This window comes from Ochotona curzoniae, unplaced genomic scaffold (assembly GCF_017591425.1).
Source record: "Ochotona curzoniae isolate NIBS_2020 unplaced genomic scaffold, NIBS_Ocur_1.0 contig_2754, whole genome shotgun sequence".
In the NCBI taxonomy this organism is placed as follows: domain Eukaryota; kingdom Metazoa; phylum Chordata; class Mammalia; order Lagomorpha; family Ochotonidae; genus Ochotona; species Ochotona curzoniae.
This window is the reverse complement of record NW_024465582.1, coordinates 16461520-16488048: the sequence shown is the minus strand read 5'-3', so window position 1 is coordinate 16488048 and position 26529 is coordinate 16461520. Positions and strand designations below refer to the sequence as shown.

At 44.9% G+C, this 26529-nt stretch overlaps 1 protein-coding gene across 4 annotated transcripts in view; it reads right to left on the bottom strand.

The window, feature by feature from the left end:
• Nucleotides 1-26529, bottom strand: part of SLC1A3 (solute carrier family 1 member 3) — a 72212-nt gene that overhangs the window by 4596 nt on the left and 41087 nt on the right. For 3 of the 4 annotated variants that reach the window (XM_040977665.1, XM_040977666.1, XM_040977668.1), the window contains 4 exons: nt 8512-8716; nt 6275-6317; nt 2655-2947; nt 198-431 (listed from right to left, as the gene is read on the bottom strand). In XM_040977665.1, the coding sequence (XP_040833599.1) occupies nt 198-431; nt 2655-2947; nt 6275-6317; nt 8512-8716 (775 nt within the window). The remainder of the gene's footprint in view (nt 1-197; nt 432-2654; nt 2948-6274; nt 6318-8511; nt 8717-26529) is intronic. The other variant, XM_040977669.1, reaches the window with a different exon arrangement.

Genomic DNA, 26529 nt, shown 5'->3' with positions numbered 1-26529 from the left:
GTGTCTCTCCTCCTCTGTCTTTCAAGTTAAGAACCTTAAAAAGTATTTCTGGAAGCTTCAAACCCTGAAGAAAAGATCTCCTCCTTTCAACCATAGGGGCCCTGAAGAAAAGATCTCTTCCTCCTTTCAACCATAGGGGCCCTGGTTCAAAGCAGTTTCCCAAACACATTGAGGAGTGGGCGACACGGTGCACCCACCTCGATGACGTCCCCAGAGCTGTGATGAGGGCTTGGAGCAATCCTCCAATGAAAACCCAAGGGTTCTTCCGTGTCACCAGGAAGTACAGGAGCGGCAGGACGATGACGGCGTGGATGAGCAAGCCAACGATGACCGTCACTGTGTACATGGCCAGCTGTCCCCCGATCACACCCATGTCTTCCATCTCAACAATCTTCCCTGCGATCAGGAAGAGGATGCCCAGAGGGGCGTACCTGTGGAGAACACACAGGTGACTCGAGTCTGATAAGCCATTTCCTGCCAAGTACAGACTGGTAAGAGAAGGAGAGGGAGGGGTTTCAAACACTTTTGCTTTAGTTCCTGTTCAAACTTGTAGAAACTGGGTCCTACATTATGTTGAAGGGCCCATGGTTATCACAGAGCTGGCTTTTGGCTTTTCCTCTCACTTGGGATTGCTCTGGGACAGACTATCCCCCGTCACCTAACCCTGTGGGGAAAAGGCAGGTCCAGAAGTTTTGTCGTGCACCTGTTTTGCTAGATGGACGTATTTTCCTCATACCTGGCTCACTTTTCTGATCCTCCGAGACACCTGCCCTGAACTGACACATACAGATCTTGTATGCCTGAGCTGGATTGCCAGTTACAGTGAGAGGCACAGGTTAGTTCTTCTACTCCATGGCCCCTTTTCCCAGAACTTCACAGCACAGATAATATTCTTAGTATTACTCTTCAAATCTCCTTTCTCTTGAGGTCAGCTATGAGGAAAACTTTTTTTTTCTTAGAGTGCAAATAGAAAACACTATTTATGGCAAATAGCAACGTTTGCCATAAATAGAAGGTGACGAAAATACATTCAGAACTATTAAAATGAATAATGTGCACATACGGATCAGCACAACCGGGGGTCCTAATGAAGGAGTGTTACCCCCAGCTTACTGCATTCGGGCCTATTTGCCTGCGGACTAAGTAACTCACAGGCACAGGAGAACCCTTGCTGCTTACAGGCCTTGCCACCCAGCTTCCATGTCCCTCGCCCTGTACCATTAACCACAACCAAGCTCATGTCACTGAAAATCAAGGAGCCAGTCGCCCTCGAGGAGACGAGTCTGTTGGCAACTGTGGAAAACTAATTTCAAATTGGAGAGAAAAAGAGGAAATCCAACAATGCTTCTTCAAAAGTACAGGCCAGGAACTCGCAGGGGTACCCGTTCCCAGATGTCATCACCCAGGCCTGGGTGCGGGGCTGAGTACTGCAAGACAAGCTACATGTGAGGTTTGTTCAGTGTTTGAATGGGCTTCTTTCACAGGAGCGCTGAAAGGTGCAGGCATTTTAATGATGTGAAGATGAATGTTCAGCCTGAGCCCCGCCAGGACTTCAGAGAGCCTTCCAGTTGGAAGCTGCTATGGAGACCCCATTGTGGTACATCACTGTGCCCTAGTTCATATCCATCTTGTACTAGCTGCTAAAAAATGGATTTCTCTGGTTCTGGTGGCATAAGGACAAAGGGCATTTTGGTTCGTGTTGATGAGTAAGCATTTTCCTTAGCCAGGGACGCCTTCCTGCCTCGGGCAGGGGAGAGCCTGCACTGAAGCACCGAGAAGATACTCAACCCGAGGCCTACGCCAAGTAAACAGTTCTCTCCCTGCTGGAAAGAGAGCTTCCATTCCAAGGTCAGTGTTCCCCTGGAGAATTGGCTTTTTACTTTGTTTCGTGCTATATGAAAGGAAGTTTTAGTAAACCATGCTTGGCATTTTCCAGGAGTCCTACAGGTATGGTAACAAAACTGCCCTGTGCATTTAAGGCTGACCCAGAGACATGACCTCTGTTCTTGCCAGTGGTCTAGGGACTTCTCTACATTTGCAGCCTTCGGCTGGGAATTCCCTCTACGTGCCTTTGTGCAGCTGGCTTCCGGTCTTTCCGGTATTAACAAAACATTGTCACTTCTCCAAGGCCTCCGTACCATCATGGCAGCACATTTCATGCCTTTTCTCCAGTCACTTGCTGTTATTTTTGTCCTAGCATTTGTGACTAAAGCATATGGTTGATGGATCTGTCATCTGTCTTAAAAGCATCTAAGATCTAGGATATCAATTTTTTTTCATTGCTGTATCCACAATGACCGGCATCATATGATTATCGTACAGTAGACTTTATCAATAGATGAAGTAATCACTAGATAGATCTGAAATGGAGGAATGAGGAGTGGAATTCCTTTTCCACTAGGATAAATGGACATCTTTCCAAGACAAGGCCATGGAACTTGTTAAGAGAGGCTTACAGACATACGTAAGGCCTTGGTAGGCTCAGAAATTGCAGAGAGAGAGAGAGATTGAAAGAGAGAGAGAGAGAGAGTGTGTGTGTGTGTGTGTGTGTGATGAGAATGAGATCACTGCAGCCATTCTACCTGTTGACAGCTCCCTCAACAGAGAACACCTGCTGACGGCTGTACGCATCCTGAGCAAATGGAAATACATACCACATAATCACGGCCACTAGTCTCATGATGGCTTCGTTGAGAGAATCAAAGAAGTCTCTCAGGGCCTGTCCCTGCTCCTTCATGTTTCCAATCACGAAACCAAAGCACATGGAGAAGACCACGAGTCCCAGAGCATTGACCCCATTCACAGATCCCGGAACTGGTACCAGCTCCTCGGTGATCCGTGTGAGGGTCTCCATGGCCTCGGACACGTTGTTAATCACAGCACCCACGAGCGTTTCATTGGCCTGGACGGGCACTCGAAAGCTTCTTTTCTCATAGGTGGTTTTAAACTTAAAGATAAAAGCACAACAGGGATTAAAGGTGATTTCCATTTGTTCTTTGTAATTCTCTGCTGTCCAATTTTCCTTAGTGATATATACTGCTTTGTGTCCTAAGAATAAAGTCATTTTCTCCCTTCCTTCCCTCTATCAGCTCACTCATTTATCCTGTGGCAACCCCCCACGACTTCCTCAAAACATAAATATATAACTCAAATAACTATAAATTGAATTTTTAAAAGCATAAATATTCTTTTTTGTGAGGATGATGCTATAGGAACACACACACACACACAAATCACCAAATATCCTCTCAAATCCCACAGCTATGAATAAAATAACTGTGCTAGTTCTACATTGCGCAATTGCTGAGTTGATCCAATCAAACGGGACATATAATACCTTAAAATTATAAAGTACTCATGTTTGTTAATGATTTCCACTGACCAAGTCCTCCAGGGATCAGGCTTAGTTGGAGATTTCAGTGGCTATGAAGTGTTCCAAAAGCAACACTCTTCAAGCCATTCCTAATATTATCAATGCTTAAGGATAGATGCTTAATAGGATGACAACTTACTTTCTCCAAGTCCACAGTGGCATTTCTCTTCTACCTCAGAGATGGTCTTTTCCCCATAGCTGCTGCATAGATGCCTCTGACGGGAGACACTGGGTGCATTACTGTGGTCATGGGACGCGAGGAAGCCCATCCCGCCAAGACTTTAATGAAAGGAGAATGCCTGGCATTGGTGGCATGGGTTATAACATCATGAGAGTGTAGAAATGAGGACTGGATCTAGGCTGGGGAAGCATCCACAGCCTAGCAGGAAGTGCTCGGCCCTCTCTTTACCAGGAATAAATAGAGGACTGTCTTGTCTCCAGGGAAACCACTCTTCCCAAAGATACGGCCAACTGTACATACGGTGGACACCCTTAAATGTCCAGTGGGACTGATGGGTAATTTCAAGCAATGACAATAGACTGGCTTGTCTGTCTCGTATTTGTCAGCTCCCAAATCTCTTTCAAAGGCTGTGTGTGAGTTCTGTGGCTTGTACAGGGTAGATTTTTTCCATCCTGTTCAGCCTTTCCTATGCCTCCCTGCACCTTAGTTTGAAGCTTACTCAAGAATTGGAATCTCATTTGCATTCTGGTCTAAGTGAGGCAGATCTGGGGAGATACATTTGCTTCCCCTTCAAAAGCAAATTCAGTAAATCTAAATTTTTTCCATATGAAAGACATGGAAATCAGCATTTTTTTAAATATCACTGACCAACTACAATTATCAGCCCATGGTGCTGGGCTTGGCTGTTTGAACTGAAAGGAGTTAGTTGCTTCCAAACAAATGAAATTAGAATTATTAGAATATGACCCCTTAGCCTTTTAAAAGAAAGGATTGTTTGAATTTTTCAGCATGCAGATATATCACCTACTAAAGTCTCCATGAAAATCTTTATAAAGAGGGAATTAAAAGCGATGGCACCATGACATAGCAAGTTAAGCCTCCATCTATGGTGCCAACATTCCATATGAGTGCTGGTTTGAGTCCTGGCTGTGCCACTTCCATCCCAGCTCTCTGCTCATGGCCTGGGAAGGCAGTGGTGGGATGGCCTCAGTGCTTGGGCCCCTGTACCCGCAAGGGGGACCTGGAGGAAGCCCCTGGATTCAGACTGGCTCAGCTCCAGCTGTTGTGGCAGAAACCAGCAGATGAAAGATATGTCTGTCATTTTCTGACTTAACTCTGCCTTTCAAACAATCTAAAAGACAAAAAAGAGGAAATAAAAGTCCAAAGGAAGACTTGAACATGTAAACTCCAGTCACCAGGGTGGGCATTTAGTCTAGGGGTTAAGCTTCTAGCTGCAGCCTGTAATGGAGGGCTGGCGTTGGAACTCTTCCTCTCCCAGCTACTTGCTGACCCACGGGTGACTTCAACTATTCTGTCCTTCATGGGAAGTCTAGATTGGCTTTCTGGCTCTTGGTTTCAGATTGGCCCAGTCCTGAGTACTGTGGGCATCTGGGGAGTTAAACCAGTGGAGGGAGTGAAGCTGTGGGAAGAGCTTTGGCTTTTTATGTCTTTTCTTTATTTTTTTTAAAGAAGATCTATTTATCAAATAAGTAAGTAAACAAAAAGCCCAGTTCTCCATGAAGTCGGTGTTTTACCGAGATTTTAAGCAGAAGGGCTAAGGACTCACCACTGGAGTGAATTGGCACTTTCTGCAGAAATGCTTTGGGAAGTGTTATTTAACTCACAAGGGTCAACTATTTCCTTTTAATATTTTAAGCAAAAAAGCCATTTCATGGCATGAGTTTAGAGTGAACTTAAAGTGTTATGTTTTTTAAATACTTATTTTCTACTTGAAAGGCAGAGTCTCTCTCTACGACACAAACACAAACCTTCCAAGAGCCCAAAATTCTCTCTGCGTCTTCCTCATGAGCAGCAGGGAGCCAAGCACACAAACTACCACCTGCTGCCTCCCAAGATTTACCATTGACAAGAGGAGCGGCTGGGATCCAAGCCAGCACTCCAGTACGGGATGCGAGTGTCCCATGCTGTCTGCCTTAATAGAATGTGTTTGTATTTACAGCACAGAGACAGGGCTTGCTTGGCTCAGAGGCCAGAATGACTGGACCTCACTGGCCTCCAGGCAAGAGCTCAGCACTCTGAATATCCCTGTCCGAGAAGCAGAGTGGCGCAGTGAAGAGAGGACAGAATGTGGTTGGAGTCAGGTGGGCTACTTACTATCTGTGAAAACTTGTCCCTGTTCCATAACTTCCCTGAGTTCTCAGATGAGTCGTCTCACAGTGAAATGAAGACACTGATACGCCCCAGAGTTATGTGAGGACTAAATATAACATGCCTGGCCCAGAGCAGGCATTCCATAAATGATAAGGACATTCTCTTCTGAGAGCGTTCTCTTTTAGGATCCGTAAGACCTTTTGTAGACTTGTAGAAATAAGGTCAACTGATTTTTATACTAAACCCAAACTCCAGAATATCCTAACTTTCCTGAAGATAAGTTGTAAATGTATTTTGTGTTGGGGTGGGGGGCTTTTTACATGTGAGGAAGCAGAAGCAGGAGGAAGGTCTCTTGATTAATCTCCTTAATAACAGAATCAATGAGAACTTGTATATGCAAGACACATTGTATCAGGAGACTAAGAACTCTTCAGTGTAAGCTCAGAGTGCCGCTCCTGGAAAAGACACTCAGAAAATGAAGTGCTTCCCATCTGATTGGAAGGAGTAGTTCTTAATGTAGAGATGTAATATCACAGAGAAACAGACTGTACCACTTGGTTTGGTATGCCAAAGAGGAATCTGAACCGTGAGTTAGTGGCTGTGTTTACCTGTTTAAAGCAGGCTTCCACCAGATTTGGAGGGAACATGTTCCTGCAAAGAAACGAACAATCACGTGAAAACGTTCCCATGCTGTAAGGTTGCTTTTTGAATATTGTATCATTATGACTAAGGTTGGGAGTGTATTGAATCAAGCAGCCAATGGACAAAGATTTTGCTGGATTTGATGACTTGAACACACCCCTAAGGACTAGCCAGGAGAGTGAAATTCCTTAAGGACCACCAACTCTTCTATCCTCATAGGAGCCAGTGGGAATCTTCATTCAGCCACAGCATCATTAAAACCCTGCTCAAAGGAAGAACCAAACTGGGAAGGGAAATGTCACTAGCCATCAATATTCTGGCTGAGGTGCTATTTAGCAGTGGCTATTGCCCTGAATAGTCTAAATTAAAATCATGGTCAGAACATGGTTATCCTAAAAATAAATCCTCCCAAAATCCAGGTGATGGATACTGCCACTGAATTACTGGAGCTTCTGAGGCTCCTTGGTGGCTAATGGAGAGCTGGGCCATAAAATCTGAACTGGTGAGAGCCCGAGAGGTTGTTCAAGCAGCTGCCAATGCGTCAAGGAGGGACAGAAGCACATGGTGCTCTGAGGGATCAACTAGCCTTGATATAACAGGATTCTAGCTCTCCGAACAGTAGAAATGATAGGGAAAGAAAATATAACAAAACACTCCTTCCCAATCCAGACTACTTGAGGACAAAGTCCATAAAAATCATACTGAAAAGTTTTAACCAGCTGTATGAGCTGAACGATCACATACCAGCTGAGGCTAAGTTGGTAGGAAACGTCATTCTGATGAACTAAAGAAGCCCCATGGAGTTGGCCGGTGCTTACACTCAGATGCTGCAAAGTTACCCATGGGTAGACTGAGACATGTTTCCCTAGGAGATTTTGTGTCCCCTAACTCTCTCCTGAATCTACCTGCCACAGAACAATTCCTTGGTTGGCTTGTGAACCCAATGCTTTAGAGGAGTGATTTTCCGATGTTCAGTGGGGAACCCCTTAGAGTCAGCGTTGGTGACTGACACAGCAATCACTTCGCTGGGAAGAGGGAAAGATGGGAATAAGGGAGGCAACTTTGGGAGGACAGGCTGGCTGGGGCTACACAGTGGGTGAATGCTAAACAGGTGGCGATCTGGAGGCCTGTGCTGGGACATCTTCCACTTTCCTTTCTCGACTCATCCTTCGTTCTACTCTGTACGTCCTGGGAAGCTGAGCCCTGTGGAGTGCAGCCTGTGGCTTCTGTTGCCTTCTGGCTTCTCATCGAGATTGACCGAGTGGCCTGTACCAGTAGATCACAGGCTGGAGGGAGACTAATTCCATGTGTATATTTTCCTGGCTCGCTCTTTGACATGAAGCAGCAGTTCCTCTCCTCCAGTTAACGATGTAGCTCCCACTCTGAGCCCCTCTCCCTTAGCCACAGCTCTTCCGGGTTCTAGCAACAGCCACCACCTTTTGCCTCTTCACAGCTCGGGGTGGCAATAAAACAGCTTTCCACTGTGCTGGTTCTCTGGTGCCTCATTATCCACATAACTTGCCTGAGCCTCGCCCCCTGCCCCCATGCCTTTGCACACTTTCTCCAGCGTCTGAGTGTCTTATGAGACCTGAGTGACACAAGAGCAGGTATAGAGACAGCAAGTGGGGATATCACACTTTGACTTACTTCACAGTTCTATATTAAACCTACTGTATCTAGGTCTACCCCAAGCATTACTTAAGATTCATTTGTAATAGGGTTATATTTTGTTCAAACAACAATGCTGAAACCAGACTGGAATCTTAATCTGTCAATTCCTTTCTTCATAGCACAAGAGGAAAACCTTGGGACAAATATGACCAAATCATCTCCAATGTTCCTTCTGGAACTTCATGGATGTGCGTAATGGATGATGATAGGGATCATGAGTTTTCATCAGGAGACTTCATGACCAGACCACACTTGAATAAAAAGCTGGATTAAGAAGCAGTCATTTTTCAAGGTGGATGTCAGAACAGAGAACTCAGTGACCAGATTCTGACTCTTAAAAGCAGCACTCTCTCCTCTCATTTTATGAGACCAGCAAACATATCCTTCCTTTAGCTTCTGCTAGAAAGCAGAAAAAATGTGCCCTTCCTTTAGGCCTGGCAAGGCCAGCTGAGTCAGATACCTCTTCCAAGGGTCCAAAAGAGAGGAGATGGCAGTCAAAATGTACTCCAGGGACGGGCTTGCGAGGACCTACCTGATCAAGTCCAGGAAGGCATCTGCAGCTGTCACTTGTACAATTTTGCCTTCTCTGTGCATGTTTTCCTTTGTGCCCTTCCCAGGATGGATGATGATGACAATGATTATGCCAATCACCACGGCAATGATGGTGGTAGTCATGTAATAGACTACAGCTCGCATTCCCATCTTTCCTGATGCCTTACTATCTAGGGCCGCCATTCCTGGGGAAGGCAAACAGAAGATTTTCAGGTAATCAGTTCCAGGGAATTCTACAGTGGAAGTCAGTGGGAGCAGCATTTCCTTCCATAGTCCCCCTACCCTCATCCCACTTGGCAAAGGGATTTTTTAAAATATATATACATCTTGGAATTTGGCCCCAAACTTACAAAGCATCATAAATGGTGAAGAGGAAAAGCTATAGAATAGCTAGAAATCAACCGCATCAGCAAATACACATCAACTGGTTTTATTTGTGGTGATTTTTTTTTTTCCTCCCAGGGGTTGATTTCACACACAAAAATCTGCTCTCTGATGATTTCAAAGTATAAATGATTTCCTAGTTAACTGTTAGCTGGGGAAAACTGAGTGTGAGTAGTGAGTATATGTTGTGAATATAAGGAGAAGTACTGTAAGAATGTTCTGGCAAGTTAATGCAAGCACTGGGGATTCACACAGATGAACACATTCAATTCTTTCAAAAGAAATGTTTATGCATGTATTTTGGAATTATATTTTTCCAATGTATAATTTAAGCTATCATTCTGATCACCTGTTTTCAGTTAGCACTGAAGTAGACATTGGGATAAAAGGTCAAAGTTCACAAGCATTTCCTCTGTTCCATTTATCTCACAATCACAACTTAAAAATATATACATTTTGGTGGATTTTTGAAAAACTGCACAGCCTTTCTCTGCTATCCAAGCAGGTGTATAACACCTGAGTGTGTCTTGATCTGCAGGACACCCTCAAGGCCCACCTCTGGCCAGGTGCTATCCTAAGTTTAAGAAGGTGCCATGACTTTCAGATGGAGGATCTGTCTCTCCCTCTCTATAACTCTGTGTTCCAAATCAATATTTTAAAGAATATGAAGAGCTCAAAAGATTAAATTAGTTGTTTCCCCACTTCCTTCTTCATTCTCCCCAATGGACTAGATTATTGGAACGAGATAACATAATCCAATTACACTTTATTGTTTAACATGTATTCAAAGAGTATGTTTTGATCCTATCAATGAGGAGTCTCAGATTCTTATGTCTTAATATTTAGGTAATGACTTTACATTAACTTATACAGGTTATTTAAAAATATATACAAAAAAATGTGATCACCACATGGTTGGGTTTGCTTAATTAAATTAGGTGTGAATTGAAACGACATCAACTCATCATTTCATTTGCATTTGAATATAATTTTCATGATATGCAATTATTTTTAATTACAAACTACAAAGCAAATTTAAAAACAAGTAACTAAAGTTTTTGATAACAGCAAGTAGAATAGAGGGGAAATTAAAATCTGGATTGTATACAATTAAGTTTAGGGAAAGTTTGCCCTCTGAGAATGCCAGCTGCAGCTTCTATAAATGAAGAGGTTAACTTTGGCATTGGGATTCAGTGTGTGAACTTCTTACTCCTGCTCGTTTTCAGGAAACCCAACCTCTGTTCATTAAAATGGTACCACTCAACCACATTATAAATGGACTAATCTACCCTAGAGTATCCTATCCTCCCCTTCCACTCTCAGGTCTGACTCACCTCTCAAAATATCTTGGCTTTTCTATGCTCAAAACAATCTATTGGAAGGGGCTCACTCGCCCATAATTGCCTGAATTTTGTCACCCCCAAAGGCTGTCATTCTCCCAGCTCTTTTCCCTGCCAGCCTGGGGAGCAGGATAAGCACAATGGGCTGGGATAGCCTTGCGAGCAGGGGCAAACAGCAGAGTTTTCTTCCTCTTTCTATTCTGTTCCCATGCAGCTCTCTTCTGAGCTGCAGCCCACCATTCCTGGCTACAGTGAGTCAAAAGGAAAGCCAAATGGGTGAGGACAGCACGCTGGAAACCAAATCCACAAAGAATGAGGCTTCAACTTCCTCCCTCCCCCATGGCAAACTGCTAATGCAGTACTCATTTTAGGCCTGTCAACTTTTAAGAAATGAAGCTTGTAGCTTGTTTAATTAGAAAAATCAATGAAAAACTTTTGCCATACTCCCTAATTCTGAATCTGTGAATGCCATCCATCAAGGCATTTTTGGGGGCAGTAAGCACAGTCAGAATCAACAGTCAACACAAGGTCATTTTCCCTCGAAAAGATCATGGATTTTCCATGCTGGTCCTTCCCCCGAGGAGGTCTGCAGCCTTCCTTGCCCACCTCTGCTTCTGGTACCCATGCTTGTAAAAGTGAGGAGATCACCAGGAGCAAGGCCATGCAGGTGGCAGGGCAAGAGCAGCAGAGGTGTCCAACCTGTTACACAGTGGCCTTAGCACTGCTGGGAAACCAGGTGGGAACTCTGGGAGACAAAACCCCAGGGGAGCAGGATGCCATTCATCCTGTGCCTCAGCTGAACTCTGACCACCCACTCCCCCTGGCGCCATGAAATACGAGACTCTCTTCATCCTGAAGCTAAACACAGAGCATGGCTAGGGACAAGGGCAAAGTCTTAAATCACTTTGTCGAAATGGGAACTTTGGCAGGAACATCCTAAAGGCTAGAGAAGGAGGAAAGTCCACTTAGCCTCCTCACTTGAACAAACGCGACGAAAGGGAACTGGGGCAGTGGGAAGGTGGGAAGCCATCCGGGTATGTGAATACTGGTGGGAGTGTTACAACAGCCATGCATTCATCTCAGTCCATGGTTGAGAAGCATTCCAGAGCTGGTCCTGCAGATAATGATCTGAACTGGTCTCTTTGTCCTCATCTGGTCTGGAATTAGCTAAACTAGCTCCTTTTGAGACACGCTGACATCTTTATTATGAAGTTAATCTGCCATCAGAATCAAGTCACTCTTAAAGGAACCCTGGGACACTGCTCCAGGGGCTAAGATGGCTCTTCCAGTAAGGAAGACATTGATATTTTGGGGGTTAACTTTTATGCTGGTCCACTGACTCACCAAGTGCCACCTCTGACCGATGGTACATGCTTATTTAATTTCAGGACAGCTGGGTAATGCGAATGTTGCCAACACTATTTTATGGGTGAAGAAAGAACAGGTCAGAGAAGGTAACCGATTTGCCCAGGATTGCATAGTAAGTTCAAATGAATGAAGTAGGGAGGGCCATGGAGACCTCCTGGCTGAGCACTTGGACTTGACTTTCTGAAAAGCTATCCATTAGTAACCTGTCATCGAGCAAGCAATGATTTCTGTATAACTTCTTCATGTTTACCAACGAGTTCAGCACTGACAGTACATGGAATGAGGCACTTTATGGAATGGACATTAAAACTTTGCTTCAGACACCTGGAAGTTTTAAGCAAGCAGCATGCACTTGGGGAAGAAAGTGGAAAAGGGTAATTCTTGACACAAATAGACAATGACCTCTTTATTTATGAAGACAATCATTTGCTAATCAGTTTCATGCACCAAATAAGTGATTTTTTTCTTGAGGAGCAGGAGAAAATATTTCATAAATATGTATGTGGAACTCTAAGTCTGTATTATAAATTAGGTTTCTTTGAGTGTAACACTTGGTAAGATTACTTGGAAAAAAGAAATATATATTCAGCCAAGTATTGAAGACTAACACAAACAATGCCAGTTTCCAAGGGTCCGTCATTTGCTTGGATTTTAGTCTCCCACCTGCTGAAAACCTCTGTCTTTTACATTAACCTAGCATCGTATCCCACTCCTCATCGGCTTCCTCTCCTCCATCCTCCATCACGCCTCCTGGTTTTGAAATGTGGACTCTAAAGAAGCCTTCTGTTTCAAATTGTCATTCTGCTGCTTTCGCAGGATGCTTCCTTGCTCTTCCTGGGACCAGGAAGGACAGTGGGGGTGATGGCGACTGCTGCACCTAGGTTTTAATTGTATTGTGGAAGTGCTGCTCCTCTGCAAAGCACTTCTCCAAAACCCGTCTAATGAAAGCCGCCTGTTTGCAGCTTCAAGACGGGCACGTTTACCACAAGGAAATCAAGGATGGGGTCACGGTGTACCGTATTCATGAGAATACAAGGAGCTGGAGTTTTAAAAGGAAATGTGAAACTCTACCACTACATTTCATACTACAGGTGGAAAATGGGCTTCCCTGTGCCAAGTGGCTGCTCACTGCTGCCACATGTAGGACCCTAACGGAGGAAGTGAGGGAGGGGAACCAAAAGCAGTGAAGGGATGAAGTAGGACCACTCAGCAACTACCCTCAAATCTGTGTCTAAGGCCATGTGAAGCTTTCCTGCCCTCTAACACTTGGATCCTTTATAGATTGTTTAAAAAGTTCTAGGGCCTGGCACGATAGCCTAGTAGCTAAAGTCCTCGCTTTGAACGCGGTGGGATCCCATATGGGCACCAGATTGTATCCTGTCAGTGCCACTTCCGATCCAGCTCTCTGCTTGTGGCCTGGGAAAGCAGTCAAGGACAGCCCAAAGCCCTGGGACCCTGCACCCACATGGGAGACCCAAGAAGCGCCTGGCTTCTGGCTGTGGATTGGCTCAGTTCAGGCCATTGCAGTTGCTTGAGGAGTGAATCAACAGATGGAAGATCTTCCCCTTTATCTCTCCTCCTCTCTGTATATCTGGCTTTTAATACTAAAAATAAAATAAATCTTTAAAAAAATGTTTTATGAGTCTATGGGATCTAGAATTGAAGGCAAAGAGTGCTTAGATTTCATTTTTGCTTGGGGTACTATGTGCCCTTGGTTTTCTCATCTAAAATATTAATCTGAAAGATATTAATCATTTACCTTGCAAAATCAGAGAAATCACCAACCATCAATGTCATTGATAAATGACATTATCACTCCCTTTCCTAGAATTTTAGTGCCAAGAGACCAGAGTAATAAGTTTCATTGATTCCTGTACCCTCAGAGCCTGGAACATGGGAGGTACTCAATGATTATTTGCTAATTCATCAGTCTTATTATTGCTTCTATTGTTCAGCATAGAATCACTCTATGAATTTCAGGCACTAAAGGTACATTTGTTGGCCCAGCGCAGTGGTCTAATAGTTAAAGTCCTTGCCTTGAATGCACTGGGATCCCATATGGGAGCCGGTTCTAATCCTGGCAACCCCACTTTCTATCCAGCTCCCTGCTTGTGGCCTGGGAAAGCAGCTGAGGGCGGTCCAAGGACTTGAGACCCTGCACCCATGTGGGAGACCTGGAAGAAGTTCCTGGCTCCTGGCTTCAGATTGGCTTAGCACCAGCCGTGGCAGCTGCTTGGGGAGTGAATCATCGGACGGAAGATCTTCCTTTCTGTCTCTCCTCTCTGTATATCTGACTTTGTAATTTAAAAAAAAAAAATCTTTAAAGGTACATTTGTTTTATGTTGAAATTCTGACTCACCAATTTTGGTCATTTGTTCTACCAAGTTAAAGTGCAAGTTCTGTTCTGTCTGGAACTCTGAGAGTCAGACTTTGTGGGGGAGGTGACACCATACCTAGTGTCACCTTGAACTTCATTCCCAGAGAGGGCGCAGGTAGCTGGGGGCGGGGACTGTCATTCACAGCAGAGTCCTCCTACAGCCACCACCCACCTTGGTCCCCATTTCTGCTCACTGCCTCCCCCAACTCCTATATGTTGTTCCTTCTTTTACTAGTCGATTTCGCTCTTGCACATGAGCCCATGGAAGTAACTGTTTTATTCTATGTATCCACAAACTAGGAGGATGGACCACATGGAAAACAACCAACAATGCAGAGGTGAGTGGCTGGGTCTGAATGAGTGCCGCCTAGGTAGATCATAAAATTGACAGGGAGGTCACGGCACAACCAGTACTGTCAATGAACACAGGAGAATAGGATGGAAAAGTCCAGCGCACATCAAATGCTCTTCAGATGTGTGGGGATACAGGAGTTACCAGGTCACAATGCAAAATGTACCAATCACTGTAGGTACCAACCAAAAAATAAACAAAAAATCTGCAAGCGTAAGCAGTTCACTTTTATCAATGATGACTCACAGTGAAGACGGCTAACCAGTTCCACCAAGAGCCGAGCACAATTGTGTAGCATTCACAGTCAATTAAATCACAAGGATTTTCACATACGGGTTTTCATCCTGGCCAACATTTCCTTTCTATTATGGCTTTTCATAAGATCACAGAACTTGACATTTCATTAGCACAAAACACTACTTAGCTTTCTAAAGTTGAATTGCCCAAAAATGACAAGTGGGGCTTCCTCAACAAATGTGTTGCTTATGATGGCAAATAACTTGTCAGGCAAATTGATTTTTTAAAAATTTGACCCTTAAAACTTGTCAACAAGTCTTTTTCTTCTAACTTGAACGTTCCCTAGGACAATGAAGAACAGAAAAAGCCAAAGAGAAAAATCTTCTTTTGAAAAAAGTTGTTAAATGGAAAAAAAAAAATCAGTGAGGCAGACAATATTATTAGTAGCAGGAAGAGTCAAATAAATCACTTTTGACCTCAGTCTGGTTAGGCTAAGCAGACAGTCCCTTTCCCCTGGCTACAGCTGTGTTCTGGGAATGAACTTTCATATAACGGAGCAGAGGGTAAACTGAGGCCCCATACCCACCACCACTCACTCTAACATCCTGGTACCCTCTGACTTAATCTTCGGGATGCCCATTTCCTCTGCAGGTAAACCAGCTGGTAGGAACTCTGAGTGGCCACGTTTTGTTTCTCCCTATAACGGACTTGCTCAACCGACAGGCTCTTCTTACAGCCCAACGCAGTCACACCATGGGGACTGTAAAGCTGTTGGCCAGACAGCTCACCCCAGGGACTTCCTGCCACTCTCAAGGCCGCCGGAAGCTCCCTCGGAAGGGCGCAGCTCCGGCATCCCCTTCTCAGGGCCGGCAGCTGCCCGCGCGAGCCCCACAGGGAGGTGATTTAGATACCCATTTACCCTCCACGTTAGCCCATCCTTTGCTCACAGTATTGGAATGTGCCGCACAATATGCTTTTTTGAAGAGGGACCAGAGAGTAATTCATCTTCTTTATGTGTGCTAAGCAGAGCAAGAGGGAGAGCCGAGGCGGACCCACGACGAGCTGGGGAGCTGTGATTAGGAACAGCTGACGGCCTCAGACCCTTTCTCTGCTTACCTCATTGTAAGAGCAGAACACAAAGGAATGACTGTCCTCCTGCCAAGATTCAGAAACCAACGGCCAGAGAAAGTAGCCGCGAAAAGCAAAGCATGTGTCGGGCAGAGTGGGTGATGGGTTGATCAAGGCGACTCTCGGCTGTACCTGCTGGACCTGGCCTTGGACAGAAGTCTGTTCTTGGGGGAGAGGCGTGGGTGGGCGGTCCCCTAGATTCCACTGGGCGCACTGGTGTCAGTGAGGAAAGGGGGCAAGCTCAGCAGCAGCCAGAGCGAGAGGGCAGCAGGTTGCTTCAGAGGTCCCCCACTATTTTTTGTCACAAAATAATCATGACTTCCAAAAAGAGCAGTTAGTATTTTCCCAAACTGCCCTGTTCCCTCTGGATTGCATTTCTTGCTATGGAAAAGACCTTGTCACATGACATTCTTAGGGAGTTGATGGGAGGGGGGGACACATTTCCTGGCTGGTATAATGCTGAGTGGTCATGATGGAATTATGTAGTGGGGCTCAGTTTGTTAAGTGTTTCAGGTTGACTATAGAACGTATTAGGCTCACGGACGGGGTGCCCTTTCTTCCTGCCAATGATCTGTCCCTCACAGAAGAAAAAGAAATGAAAGTCCCCTAGATGTTGAAAGCAATACATGGGGCCCTGTGCGGTAGCCTAATAGCTAAAGCCTCACCTTGCATGCACCAGGATCCCATATGGGTGCTGGTTTGTGTTCTGGCTGCCCCACTTCCCATCCAGCTCCCTGTTTGTGGCCTGGGAAAACAGTCAAGGTGGCCCAAAGCCTTGGGATCCTGTATTTGTGTGGGAGAAAGAAGCTCCTGGCTCCAGACTTCGGATCCACTCAGCTCCAGCCATTGTGGCCACCTGGGAGTTAACCAGCAGACCGAGGACAGAGGATCTTTCTCTGTATCTCCTTCTCTCTATATATCTGCCTTTCCAATAAATCTTTTTTTAAAATAAATATATCTTTTTGGGAAGTATCTAAAAAAAAAATGAGTAATATATGGATGCTAAAAACCAAGTCAACTGGCCCAGCTTCCAGAAGAGCAACTGAAGCAAGAGCAGGACTCCAGGCCTTCCTTAGCAGAGAGCTTGGGAGGCAGTAAGTTCCCAAGCTCCAGGGAGCCACACAGGCCCGTGGGCACCTTGTCTGTTCAATTTCCCATTCTTCAGCATCAAAAAGTTCTGGAATGAGGACCTAACCTGAGAACTCTGAGTTGAATTTTATTCTGAAAACTAAAATTCAGACTTTTTTTTTTTCAAAATGATGCATTTCTAAAAAAATAACCAGAAAGCAACATGTATCCACCTTATCTATTTTCTACAGGAAATCTACATGTGACTTTTACTATATGAAAGAATGGCTATAATTAATTGTATACTATTGATTTATAAAATGCAGATTCACATTTTGCCAGTTAACAGAGTATTCAGGGTTACATCTTTGAGGGCAGTGGTAGGGGGTAAGACGATAAAGACTGTGTAGATAAAGAGTTGATACCAGGCGGAGAGATCAAAAAGTAGAGAGACCAAAAAGTAGACAGACATTTAACAGAAAAATTTCTATAAGCACCTTTATCTCGGCGCACTTCTTGGGTTAGGGCCAAGAACACTCCATTTTAGTTTTGGTTCATTTTCTCAGCATTTAAAAGCTCATCAATTGTTCTTATCTAATCTATAAAGGAATGGTCACGCCCAGGGAGCGGGGGATTATTCTTCCAGCTACCTGAGCCAAACAATAAAGCAATATCACTTTGTAGAGTGGAGGGGGAAAAAACCACCAACTCTTATACATTTTGGAATTGGTCAGCTTTCCTCATCTCTTACTCATAGTAAGAACATTCTCTCCTTAGAACAGGAAAAAGTACATTTTTTTGCCCCTTGCTCTGAGGGCGACAATGCAAACAATGGGATTGAATCATCCCCGATCGCCTGCAGACAATGGCCAATACTTTCTTCCTGCCACAGGAGCAGCTGTGTCTGCACAATCTACTGTTTACTTCCGTCATGTCCATGTGTACAGTTACTGCTTCTCGGTTTCATGTTTTGATGTTTTGTATTTAGGACAGTCCCTTACATACACTTGTTTTATCCTGAACAGCTTTCAGAGTTCCAGGAGGATGTGCAGAGAAAGGATGTGGAAGTGACATCTGGTTGAATTGAGGTGGATGTTGCTTGGGAAGGGTTGGGAAAATCTTTGAACCTGGAATTTACAAGGCAGTTGGAGATGCTGTCATCACTCTTCAGGGCAAACACCACTAGTGAGTGAATTCACCTGGGCAAGATATGATCACCACAACGACACGTACACACACATATATGATTATACACTATAACATATACCCATCTATTCTATATATTACCATATATATACCACTCTTACACAAATATTCACATGTGAGTGCAGGTGAACTAGCATCAACGACTCAAGGCAAAGGGAAGCAGAGTGCCAAACACCGATTCGAATCAATCAAAGGGCTGTGCTGGTCTCATCACAAATAAAAGAATGAATTGATAAAGGTAGTTGAATTATACTCTTTTTCCTGAAAGTGACTATTAATTGCTTCTACAATTAAAATTTTCATTTCTTCATGAATTATTCAACATTTACTAAGGACTTTTTAAAAAAACAAAATATAGATTTTTTTTCTTTGAGAGGCAGAGAGACCAAGTTCTCACCTGTTCTTTCCTCCCCCAAATGCCCACAGTGGTACCTGAAGCCAAGAGCAGACAACCCAACCCAGGTCTTCCCCAGGGGTGGCAATGACCCAATTGCTGTTAGCTCAGAGTGCACATCAGCAGGAAGCTGGGCTAGAAGAGGAGGAGCTGGGATGTGAACCCAGGCACTCTGGTATGGGAAGCCCAAGATATGGAGATCCCAACGGATGCACCAAACACCCTCCAGGCTTAATAAAGCAAACAAAAACCTGGCTGTACTACAATAAATAAGATTTTAAAATATTACTATGGAAATGCCCTGGAGAAATAAGACATATGCAATTACATATAAGAGTGAGTAATAATGGAATTAGGAAAAAAAAAAACCCAGAAATTTGTTGGTGTGTCTAGGAAAGAAATGGCTGTAGCCACAGTGAACACAAGATACTGCTTGGTTTGAATCCTGGCTCTCCTACTTGTAACTTTTGAGCTTCTTGGTTAACAGGTTTGTTCTGAGAATAAATAAATCAACCTGTGTGATGCTTTAGAACAATGTCTGCCACAAGGTCATGACTATGTTTTTGTTTCTGTTGTTTAAAATAAACATTTTTAGCTGTGACGGGTACCTTAAAATACAAGATTTCAGTAAAAGGGGAGCATGTGCTAAGAGCTTCATCTTCCAGATAACCCTACATGGTGGGAACTAGCAGAGGTCGGTCCTCAGAGAGCAGGAAATGGGGAGGTTAAAACACTTGTTCACCAGCACACAACTACCGACTGGCATTACTGCCAACTGACCTTGGTTCTTTCTGGACTCCAGTGGATCCTTTATACTGGATCTTTTGTTTTGCATTGGGTTCATCATATGGGGGTACTGTAGCAAGAATCTGTTTAATGCATATTTTAAAGGATGCCCCATATCACAACATGAAATGTATGCATATTGCATAGTAACAGGCAATGATGAAAGCCAGTTGTCACAACACAGGGAGTATCGTCTGCCCCTGGAGTAAGATGTCTGCTACGCCACTGGACTCATCACCTCGCAGTTTATCTGCTAAGGAGCTATGCTAATGGGGAAGCCTAAATCAAAGGAGAAAACTCTGCCACGGCTCATCTCTGACTGCGAGGACCCTGGGTGCTTCCTAGAAAGCCCAGGCCGCCTGGTGAAACAGCAGCAGCACTTGCCCTTCCCGTGCAGTTCTACCCAGCCTCCTGCATGCTGCCATGTAAGCACTCCTGGTCCCCTTGACTAGCTCTTCGACACTGCGTAACTTTGAATTTTGAAACAGTGCTTAGAAAGAAACCGAAATTCCCTCGAGACAAATTTTCTGCTTTTGGAAGAATTCAAAGCAAATCTGGTCTACGTCATTAGGGGAGATTGTATCTTTTTTGTGCAGAATAACTGTGTATTGCTCCTTCAGGTAATTGTCAGGTGCCACTATTTCCAACAGTTTACCTAATCTGGAATGGCGCCCATGGCTCCATACTCCGGCCCCCAACCTTCCCTGAACTTTGCTTCCCAATTAACGCCTCCCCTATTCTCCCAGGCCAGCTAGCCTGCTCCATATTCCCTAGCGGTGCCTGGAGTTTTCCTATCTTTGCATCTTTGCTTTCAAGGTTTCCTTTGTGCTCATTTCCTGTGGAAAACTGACAGCTGGTCCAGCCCCCGAATTCCCACAGCATTTGCTTTGTGCTTCTTGGCATCATAACCTGCTTTGTTTTACGGTCATGTGCGTACCTGTTGGGCTTGCCATTAAAATTTTCAACTCCTTGAGGCTAGAGTCTTACACGAGGAGGCAATGTCTGAGTACCTTTATTGCCTGCACCAGTGAACACAACAGGAATCCAATAAATGTACCTTGGATCAGATTCAACACTCTGAGTAGCTACTCTACTTTGCCAGGGTCCTTCCTGAACATGTACAGGGCTGAGCAAGTAACTCCTGATTCACTGTGTCCAGTGCAGGGAACAGGGAATTAGTACTGTTTCTATGGAGGAAGCATGGAGTTATATTCATTCTTTTCATCACTACTTCCCACTGTGGGCTCAGGTGAAGCTTCTAGTCACATGGACTGCTGCCAAGCCCTGTTGCTCCCCATCCTGTAGCAGTTGCGTAACTGCCTTTTGGATCGCAACGCAGGAATGTACATTTATCCCCATGGTCCAGCCTCATCGTGTTGGTTTCCATCCAGCATTGCAGCCCATTGAAGTCATTCTGATTTATGACCACAGGCATATGTAGCAGAAGCCATTCTTTTGCAGCTTATGTCATCTGAAAACACAATGTAGGCGTCTTCTACATCTGAGTCACTGATAAAAACACGGGACAGGACATGGTTTTCTAAAAACTTCACTAGGGTACTTCACTGAATATGTTTCCAGGTTGATTTGGAGTCTCAGACACCTCTTTTTAAAGGATTTATTTATTTGAAAGGCAGAGTTACAGAAAGGAGAAATAGATGGAGGGGAATCCACTGGCTCACTCTCCAAATGTTTGCAACATCTGGGGCTGAGCAAGAACAAAGACATGAGCTTGGAGCTCCATCCATGTCTTATACATGGGTAGCAGGAGTTCAAGTGCTCAGGTTGTCTTCTGCTGCTGCTTTTCCAGGTGCATTAGCAGGGAGCTGGATAGCAGTGGCAAAGCCAAGGGTGGCCATATGAATGCCATGGGATGGCCCAGGCCAAGAAGGAGGATCTCGTCCTCTCTGGGCAGACCCTAGAGATGGAAGTGCCAGGAAGGGCCCTACGTCTGATCCTCTCTGGCAAGGAAGCTGAACGAAAGGAGCTTTGAAGTTGATGTTCATGGGATGGAAGCAGAATGCCAGTGGTAGCAATCACCACTGTTAGTCTGGTGACTACAGATTCAGGTCACACGTGCTCACTGCCCTGGTCTCCACTGCAATTCCCAGCAGGCACGTACAACAAATATTTTAATTATGACCGCTATTATTTCCACTCCATAAAGGAGCCCCGAATACCAGAGACTTCTCCCACAGTTAGAGAGGGCTGTGACTGGTTTAGAATCCTAATCCTCTACTCCCAAAGACTGTGTTCTTAAGACCTAAACAAATTACCACAGGCAAGTATGTACTTGCTGCAGACAAGCCCACCACCATTCAGCAGGACCCTGTTCAGCCTTTCTGATGCAAACGTTTTGTTTCTCTGCAGAGATCGATCCAGGGCTTGGTGTTGAACAGTTCTGTGACTTCCCACCCCAGCACCTTGCACACAGCTAGCCTGAGGAGCTCAATAACGAACAAAGAAGCCCAGGCGGGCACCACTGCAACGCATGACTTCCGGTGCAAATGCAGTGTGGACACAGAAGGGGATGAAGTGTGAACCCATGGCAGATGCTGTCAGGACTAGTTACCATGAGTGGGGAGAACACTCGGAGCCATGCAAGATTTGTCAGGGCAGAAAAGGTAATGGGGCCGCCCGGGGCCTTGGGAGTCCACAGCATAGGTTGGATGCCACGTGGATGCTTGAGCAATAATGCTTAAATATGTAGAAATGTGAAATGCTTGGAGCAGGGAGAGGAGTTTGTAAAGCAGTAGGTGAATGGGATACCATAAGCAGGGGAGCTCATATGCAAGCGACCCAAATGAGCCCTCATTTTGAAGTGTAAGAATGAACCTTCCACTGGCTCAGGCAAGCACACTGCATTTTCTGCACCTGCAGGTAACTCCTGCTCTGCTCCCCAGCGGCCCCCTCAGAGGAGGACTGACGCCTCCCGTCCTCGGCTCATCTGAGAAACGCATCTCCAGGACTCGCTCCAGCCCTGGAGACAAAACTGAGCTTTGGCATTCAGAGCTCACAAGCCCCAGGGTTAGTACAGCATTCCTCAGAAACAGCACATAAGACTGAGAAAGGGGCACTGTTAAGGATGAGGAAGAGAGGGGCCCTGGAGCAGAGGGCTGGGGAAGCTGAAACAACCCGTGAGCCAGCAATTCTGGCAACACTGCTGGGACTACTGGGAAAGCTCATCCCAAAAGGAGGAGCAGGATCAGGGCCAAATCAAATCTGCCTGTACATGTTTACCAGATGTAACTTTGAGAGGCAAGAATTCTGTGATGGTGATGTCAGAACCGATGAAGAGGTTAGGAGAACTCGGGAAGAGCTAACTGGGGAAGCAAAGGTTAAGTGTTTACATGACGTGGCAGCACATGGAAGGTTGAAAGGCTGAGCCGGTCCTAATTGCCAGCCACAAAAACATGCTGCCAAACACCTAGTGTCTGTCCAAATCTACTACAAACCACTTCTTCAGGGAGGGAATGTGAGGGATGGCAAGCAGCTGCTGAGAAGCGTGTCAGCCAGGGAGGCTGCCTCCACGTGGCAAATTTATGTGCAGACTCACTAGATAACAACGTTACAGATCCCCAATGTGCAGCAAAATGAGGGGAGGAACCCAATCACCCAGAACACGGAAGGTCTGTTCCTCTAAGGGGTCAGGGGCGTACCGCCCTGGGGAAATGCATTAAAAACAATCCACCAAGCCATGCAGCTTCTAGACTGGGCTTGGTAAATCCCTACCTGCGCTCCCCAGCATGTCAATTCTTAGTGCCCTTCCCTAAATCATTACAAGGCTTGTATTTTACAGGAGCCATGCCAAGTTTTCAAATTCATCTTTGAGAAGTATCAATTCTATCTTGTTTTCTAGAAGACATGCATAAGATTCCTAAGAATTTTTCTTGGCAAAATTGTCTTCTACTGTGCTTTGTACCCGAGTTATCGTGCGAGAATAAGAAAGTCATGTGATACAGTGGTATTAGTAAGACACAGCTATATTGGATTACTTTCTTTTTACTGAACATCTGTGGCCTGGATGTGGCTCTGTGGGTAACCTGGGATTCTCCAGAGGTCTGTAGAAGACGTGAGTCTAGCTCTGTCTGTAACTGTATACCTGTTATTGAGGCAGAGGATGAAAAGAACACAGCAAACACACATTGTTCCATTTTTAAGCTGTAGGATTCAGCTCCAGGGGAGGGAAGAGACCTTCTCTCCTGCTCTGAAATTTACCGAGAGCCAGCTCTTCTGCTAAAGTGCAAATACAACTTCCAAGCTTTGAAGACAGAGGGCCCTAACTACTGAGGGGGAGTGAATGGAATGTGTGTGTGTGTGTGTGTGTGTGTGTACACATGCCCACACCAGTTGAAGGCAAAACTGCCAAAATAAACCTTTCCTCACATCCGGAAATGCCTGTCAGGGAAGCTAACTAGCTGGCAATCAGAAAACTCGCATGCAATGCTGGTTTCAGTGATAGGTACGCATGTGTACACACACACACACACACACACACACACACACACCATGGCTTTAGGAAACATTCCACCAAGTACTCACAGAAAGACCGAGTCAGTGAATCTTTTCAGGAAAATCACAGCAAAGTTCTCTTGTTTAAAAAGAGAAGTACACACACACACACACACACACACACACACACCCCATATAACCCGGCAACAGGGTGCATTCCTCGGAGTCTAAATGCTTTTTTTCCTGGTCTGATATGGCCCAAGGCAGCAGCAGAGTAGTCACGGGACTTTGGAACTTTGATCCTTCCTCCTTTCTGAGATGCGGGTGTACAACCTAGTGGTTAGGATACCTGCATCCCATATGGGAGTGCTCGACTCAGACCTAGCTCTGGGCTTGAGTTTCCTGCTGATATAGCCACCTCCGAAGCAGCAGTTATGGCTTAGGTAATTAGGTTATTGCCGCCCACGTGAGACTTAGAGCCTGGTCCTGACTCCTATCTGGCCCACGTCCAGGCCAGATCTGGGAGTGAACCAGTAGGTAAGAGAGGCCTCTCTGATTCTCTACCGCTCAAGTTAAAAAGAACAAATAATAATAATAAAAAGACTGAATTCTCAGAGAAATGTTACATGCTACAAACATCCAAAACTCTTTAAAATGTGACTGGTGACTTGATAATAATCCTCATCCCCCATGATGGAATGCCAAGATACTGACCAAAACGACCCCTCCTCTCATGACACTTTTGTGGTTGGCTGAAGATAGAGCTTAATATCGGGGCTGTCTAATTACAATGTACTGGGGGAGGTTTCCTGGAGGAAGTGACATACAAGGTAAGACAGAGGGTATGCAGGGCCTGGAGGGGAGAGGCAGACCCCGGGGCAGGAGTCCTGGGGGATATGGGGTTGGTGTCTGGGGAGTTGGAGTGTCATCAAGTGGAAGGACACACAGGAACTACCTAAACTATGCTGAGATAGTCAGCTTTTATTCTAAAGGCCACACAGGGAATGAGGTCAGAGTGGAGTTTTAGGAAGATCAGAAGGTCTTCACGTAAAAAGAGGTGGGTAGTGGAAGAGCAAGCCCCTGGTTGGTGGGAGGAAGACAGAGACAGGAAAGAAGTAATCATGCAAGGGTACTTCACAAAGTTGGTGAGCAATGGAATTAAGGCCTAAGTTCATTGCGGTGTAAAATTTTAAAAACCCAAAGTTTTTTGATACACATTTTAGTTCCTGAACATTTGGACGTGTCATTGTAAAGCAGGAAGTTGCCTGGACTCAGGTGAAGGGGGTGGACATAGCTGGAAGGGAGTTAAGGAGGCAGATCAACAGGGCTATGGGGTGCAGGAGTGATCTAAGGAGAGGGCTGAGTTTCTGGTCCTTAGTTTTTACGCTTACTGGGCTAAGAAAAAAAAAATCCAACCAATCATTTTAAATAGCTTTACTACTTTCTCTGAATCTAAAATAGCTAAATTCATCTCCATATTTCCATTCTTAGAGCAAGAATCCACTTATTCCACATGCTCCCACTGACTTCATAGTAATGAATTGTCTCTGTAAACTCTTAGTAACTTAAAAAGGACCAGTGGCTCCTTTTTGGCAGGGAGATGGGGCAAGAATTATGAAAGCTTTGTCTACAAGCTTATTTTGCCAACAGTTTTAGTTATATTTGTTGGCTGCTCTTTCTCACTGTAGGTATATGGAAGTAGCAATTGCACTGTAGCACAGGATGGTCCTAATTCGATATTCATTGGTTGATTAATTTATACCAGCTCCCAAATGCTGTGGTTACTGAGGTTCTTCAAAGTACCCTCCACCTGTGGACTTCTGCTTGTATCCCTGTGACTTTCACAAATGAAAAGCAATGAGAAACGGAGGACGATGTTAAAAATAAAATCTTATGAAAGAGGCATGTCATGCGTGCAGAGGGCATGTAGCACTGCTCGGGATGACCATAACCCTCCTTGCAGAGCCAGGTTTGTATCTCAGCTGCTTTGTTTCTGCCTCCAGCTGCCTGCTAATGCTCATCTTGAGACATCGTGGGTAATGGCTCAAACCTTTGGATCTCGGCCACCCATGGTGGAGGCACACATTGAATTCGAGGCTCCTGGCTTTGGCCTAGCCCATTCCCAGCTGTGGAGGGCATTTGAGGAGTGAACCAGCGGAAGGAAGATATCCCTTTTGAGTAAAATGGGAGGAGCAAAGGTGAGAAAAAGAGAAAAAAAGGGGCGAGCATTGAGGGTAAAGGTGAGGGAGAAGACAGGAGAGGGAAAGAGTCAGACTATAAGACTGGAACAAATTCAATGTATGAATGTAGACTGACTCAAACTCTACAAAGAGAAAGAAAATGATAAGTTTCCGAAATGGACTAGAGGACATTATTAAAAGATTATTACCAATTTTAAAGTAAGTGATAATGGGTATGAAGATTATGTCTGCGGGAAAGAATTCTCAGAGGCAGATAAATGACTAACTGGAACCGGCCCTTTTCTCAGACTATAGGAAGTTCCCACCCTGATTTCAGGAGGGAGGGTTTCTGCTCTCATCCCAGAGACACTCTGGACAGGTTCACCCAACATTTAATCTGGTTTCCCCACCTGCCTCTGCACTAAGAGGTGGATGCCCATAAAACAGGTAAACCAACACAAACTCAACTTCCATCTGATTCCAGAATCTCTTCATAAAAGTGAAGTTCATGTTTCTAAAATTCGGAACAAAGTTTAAAGGTGCTCAAACAATCTGTGATGGAACATTTTATGATTCATTACTTTTGGGAAACTGGATTCCCAACTAGGAAGGGACAACTTACTCAAGGGCTAGAAAATGAGAAAAATTATTAGAATAACCCTTGGAGTCCCTTAACCTATAGAACCTATAGCTTCCTCTGCACCTTCACTACCAACAGCAAAAATA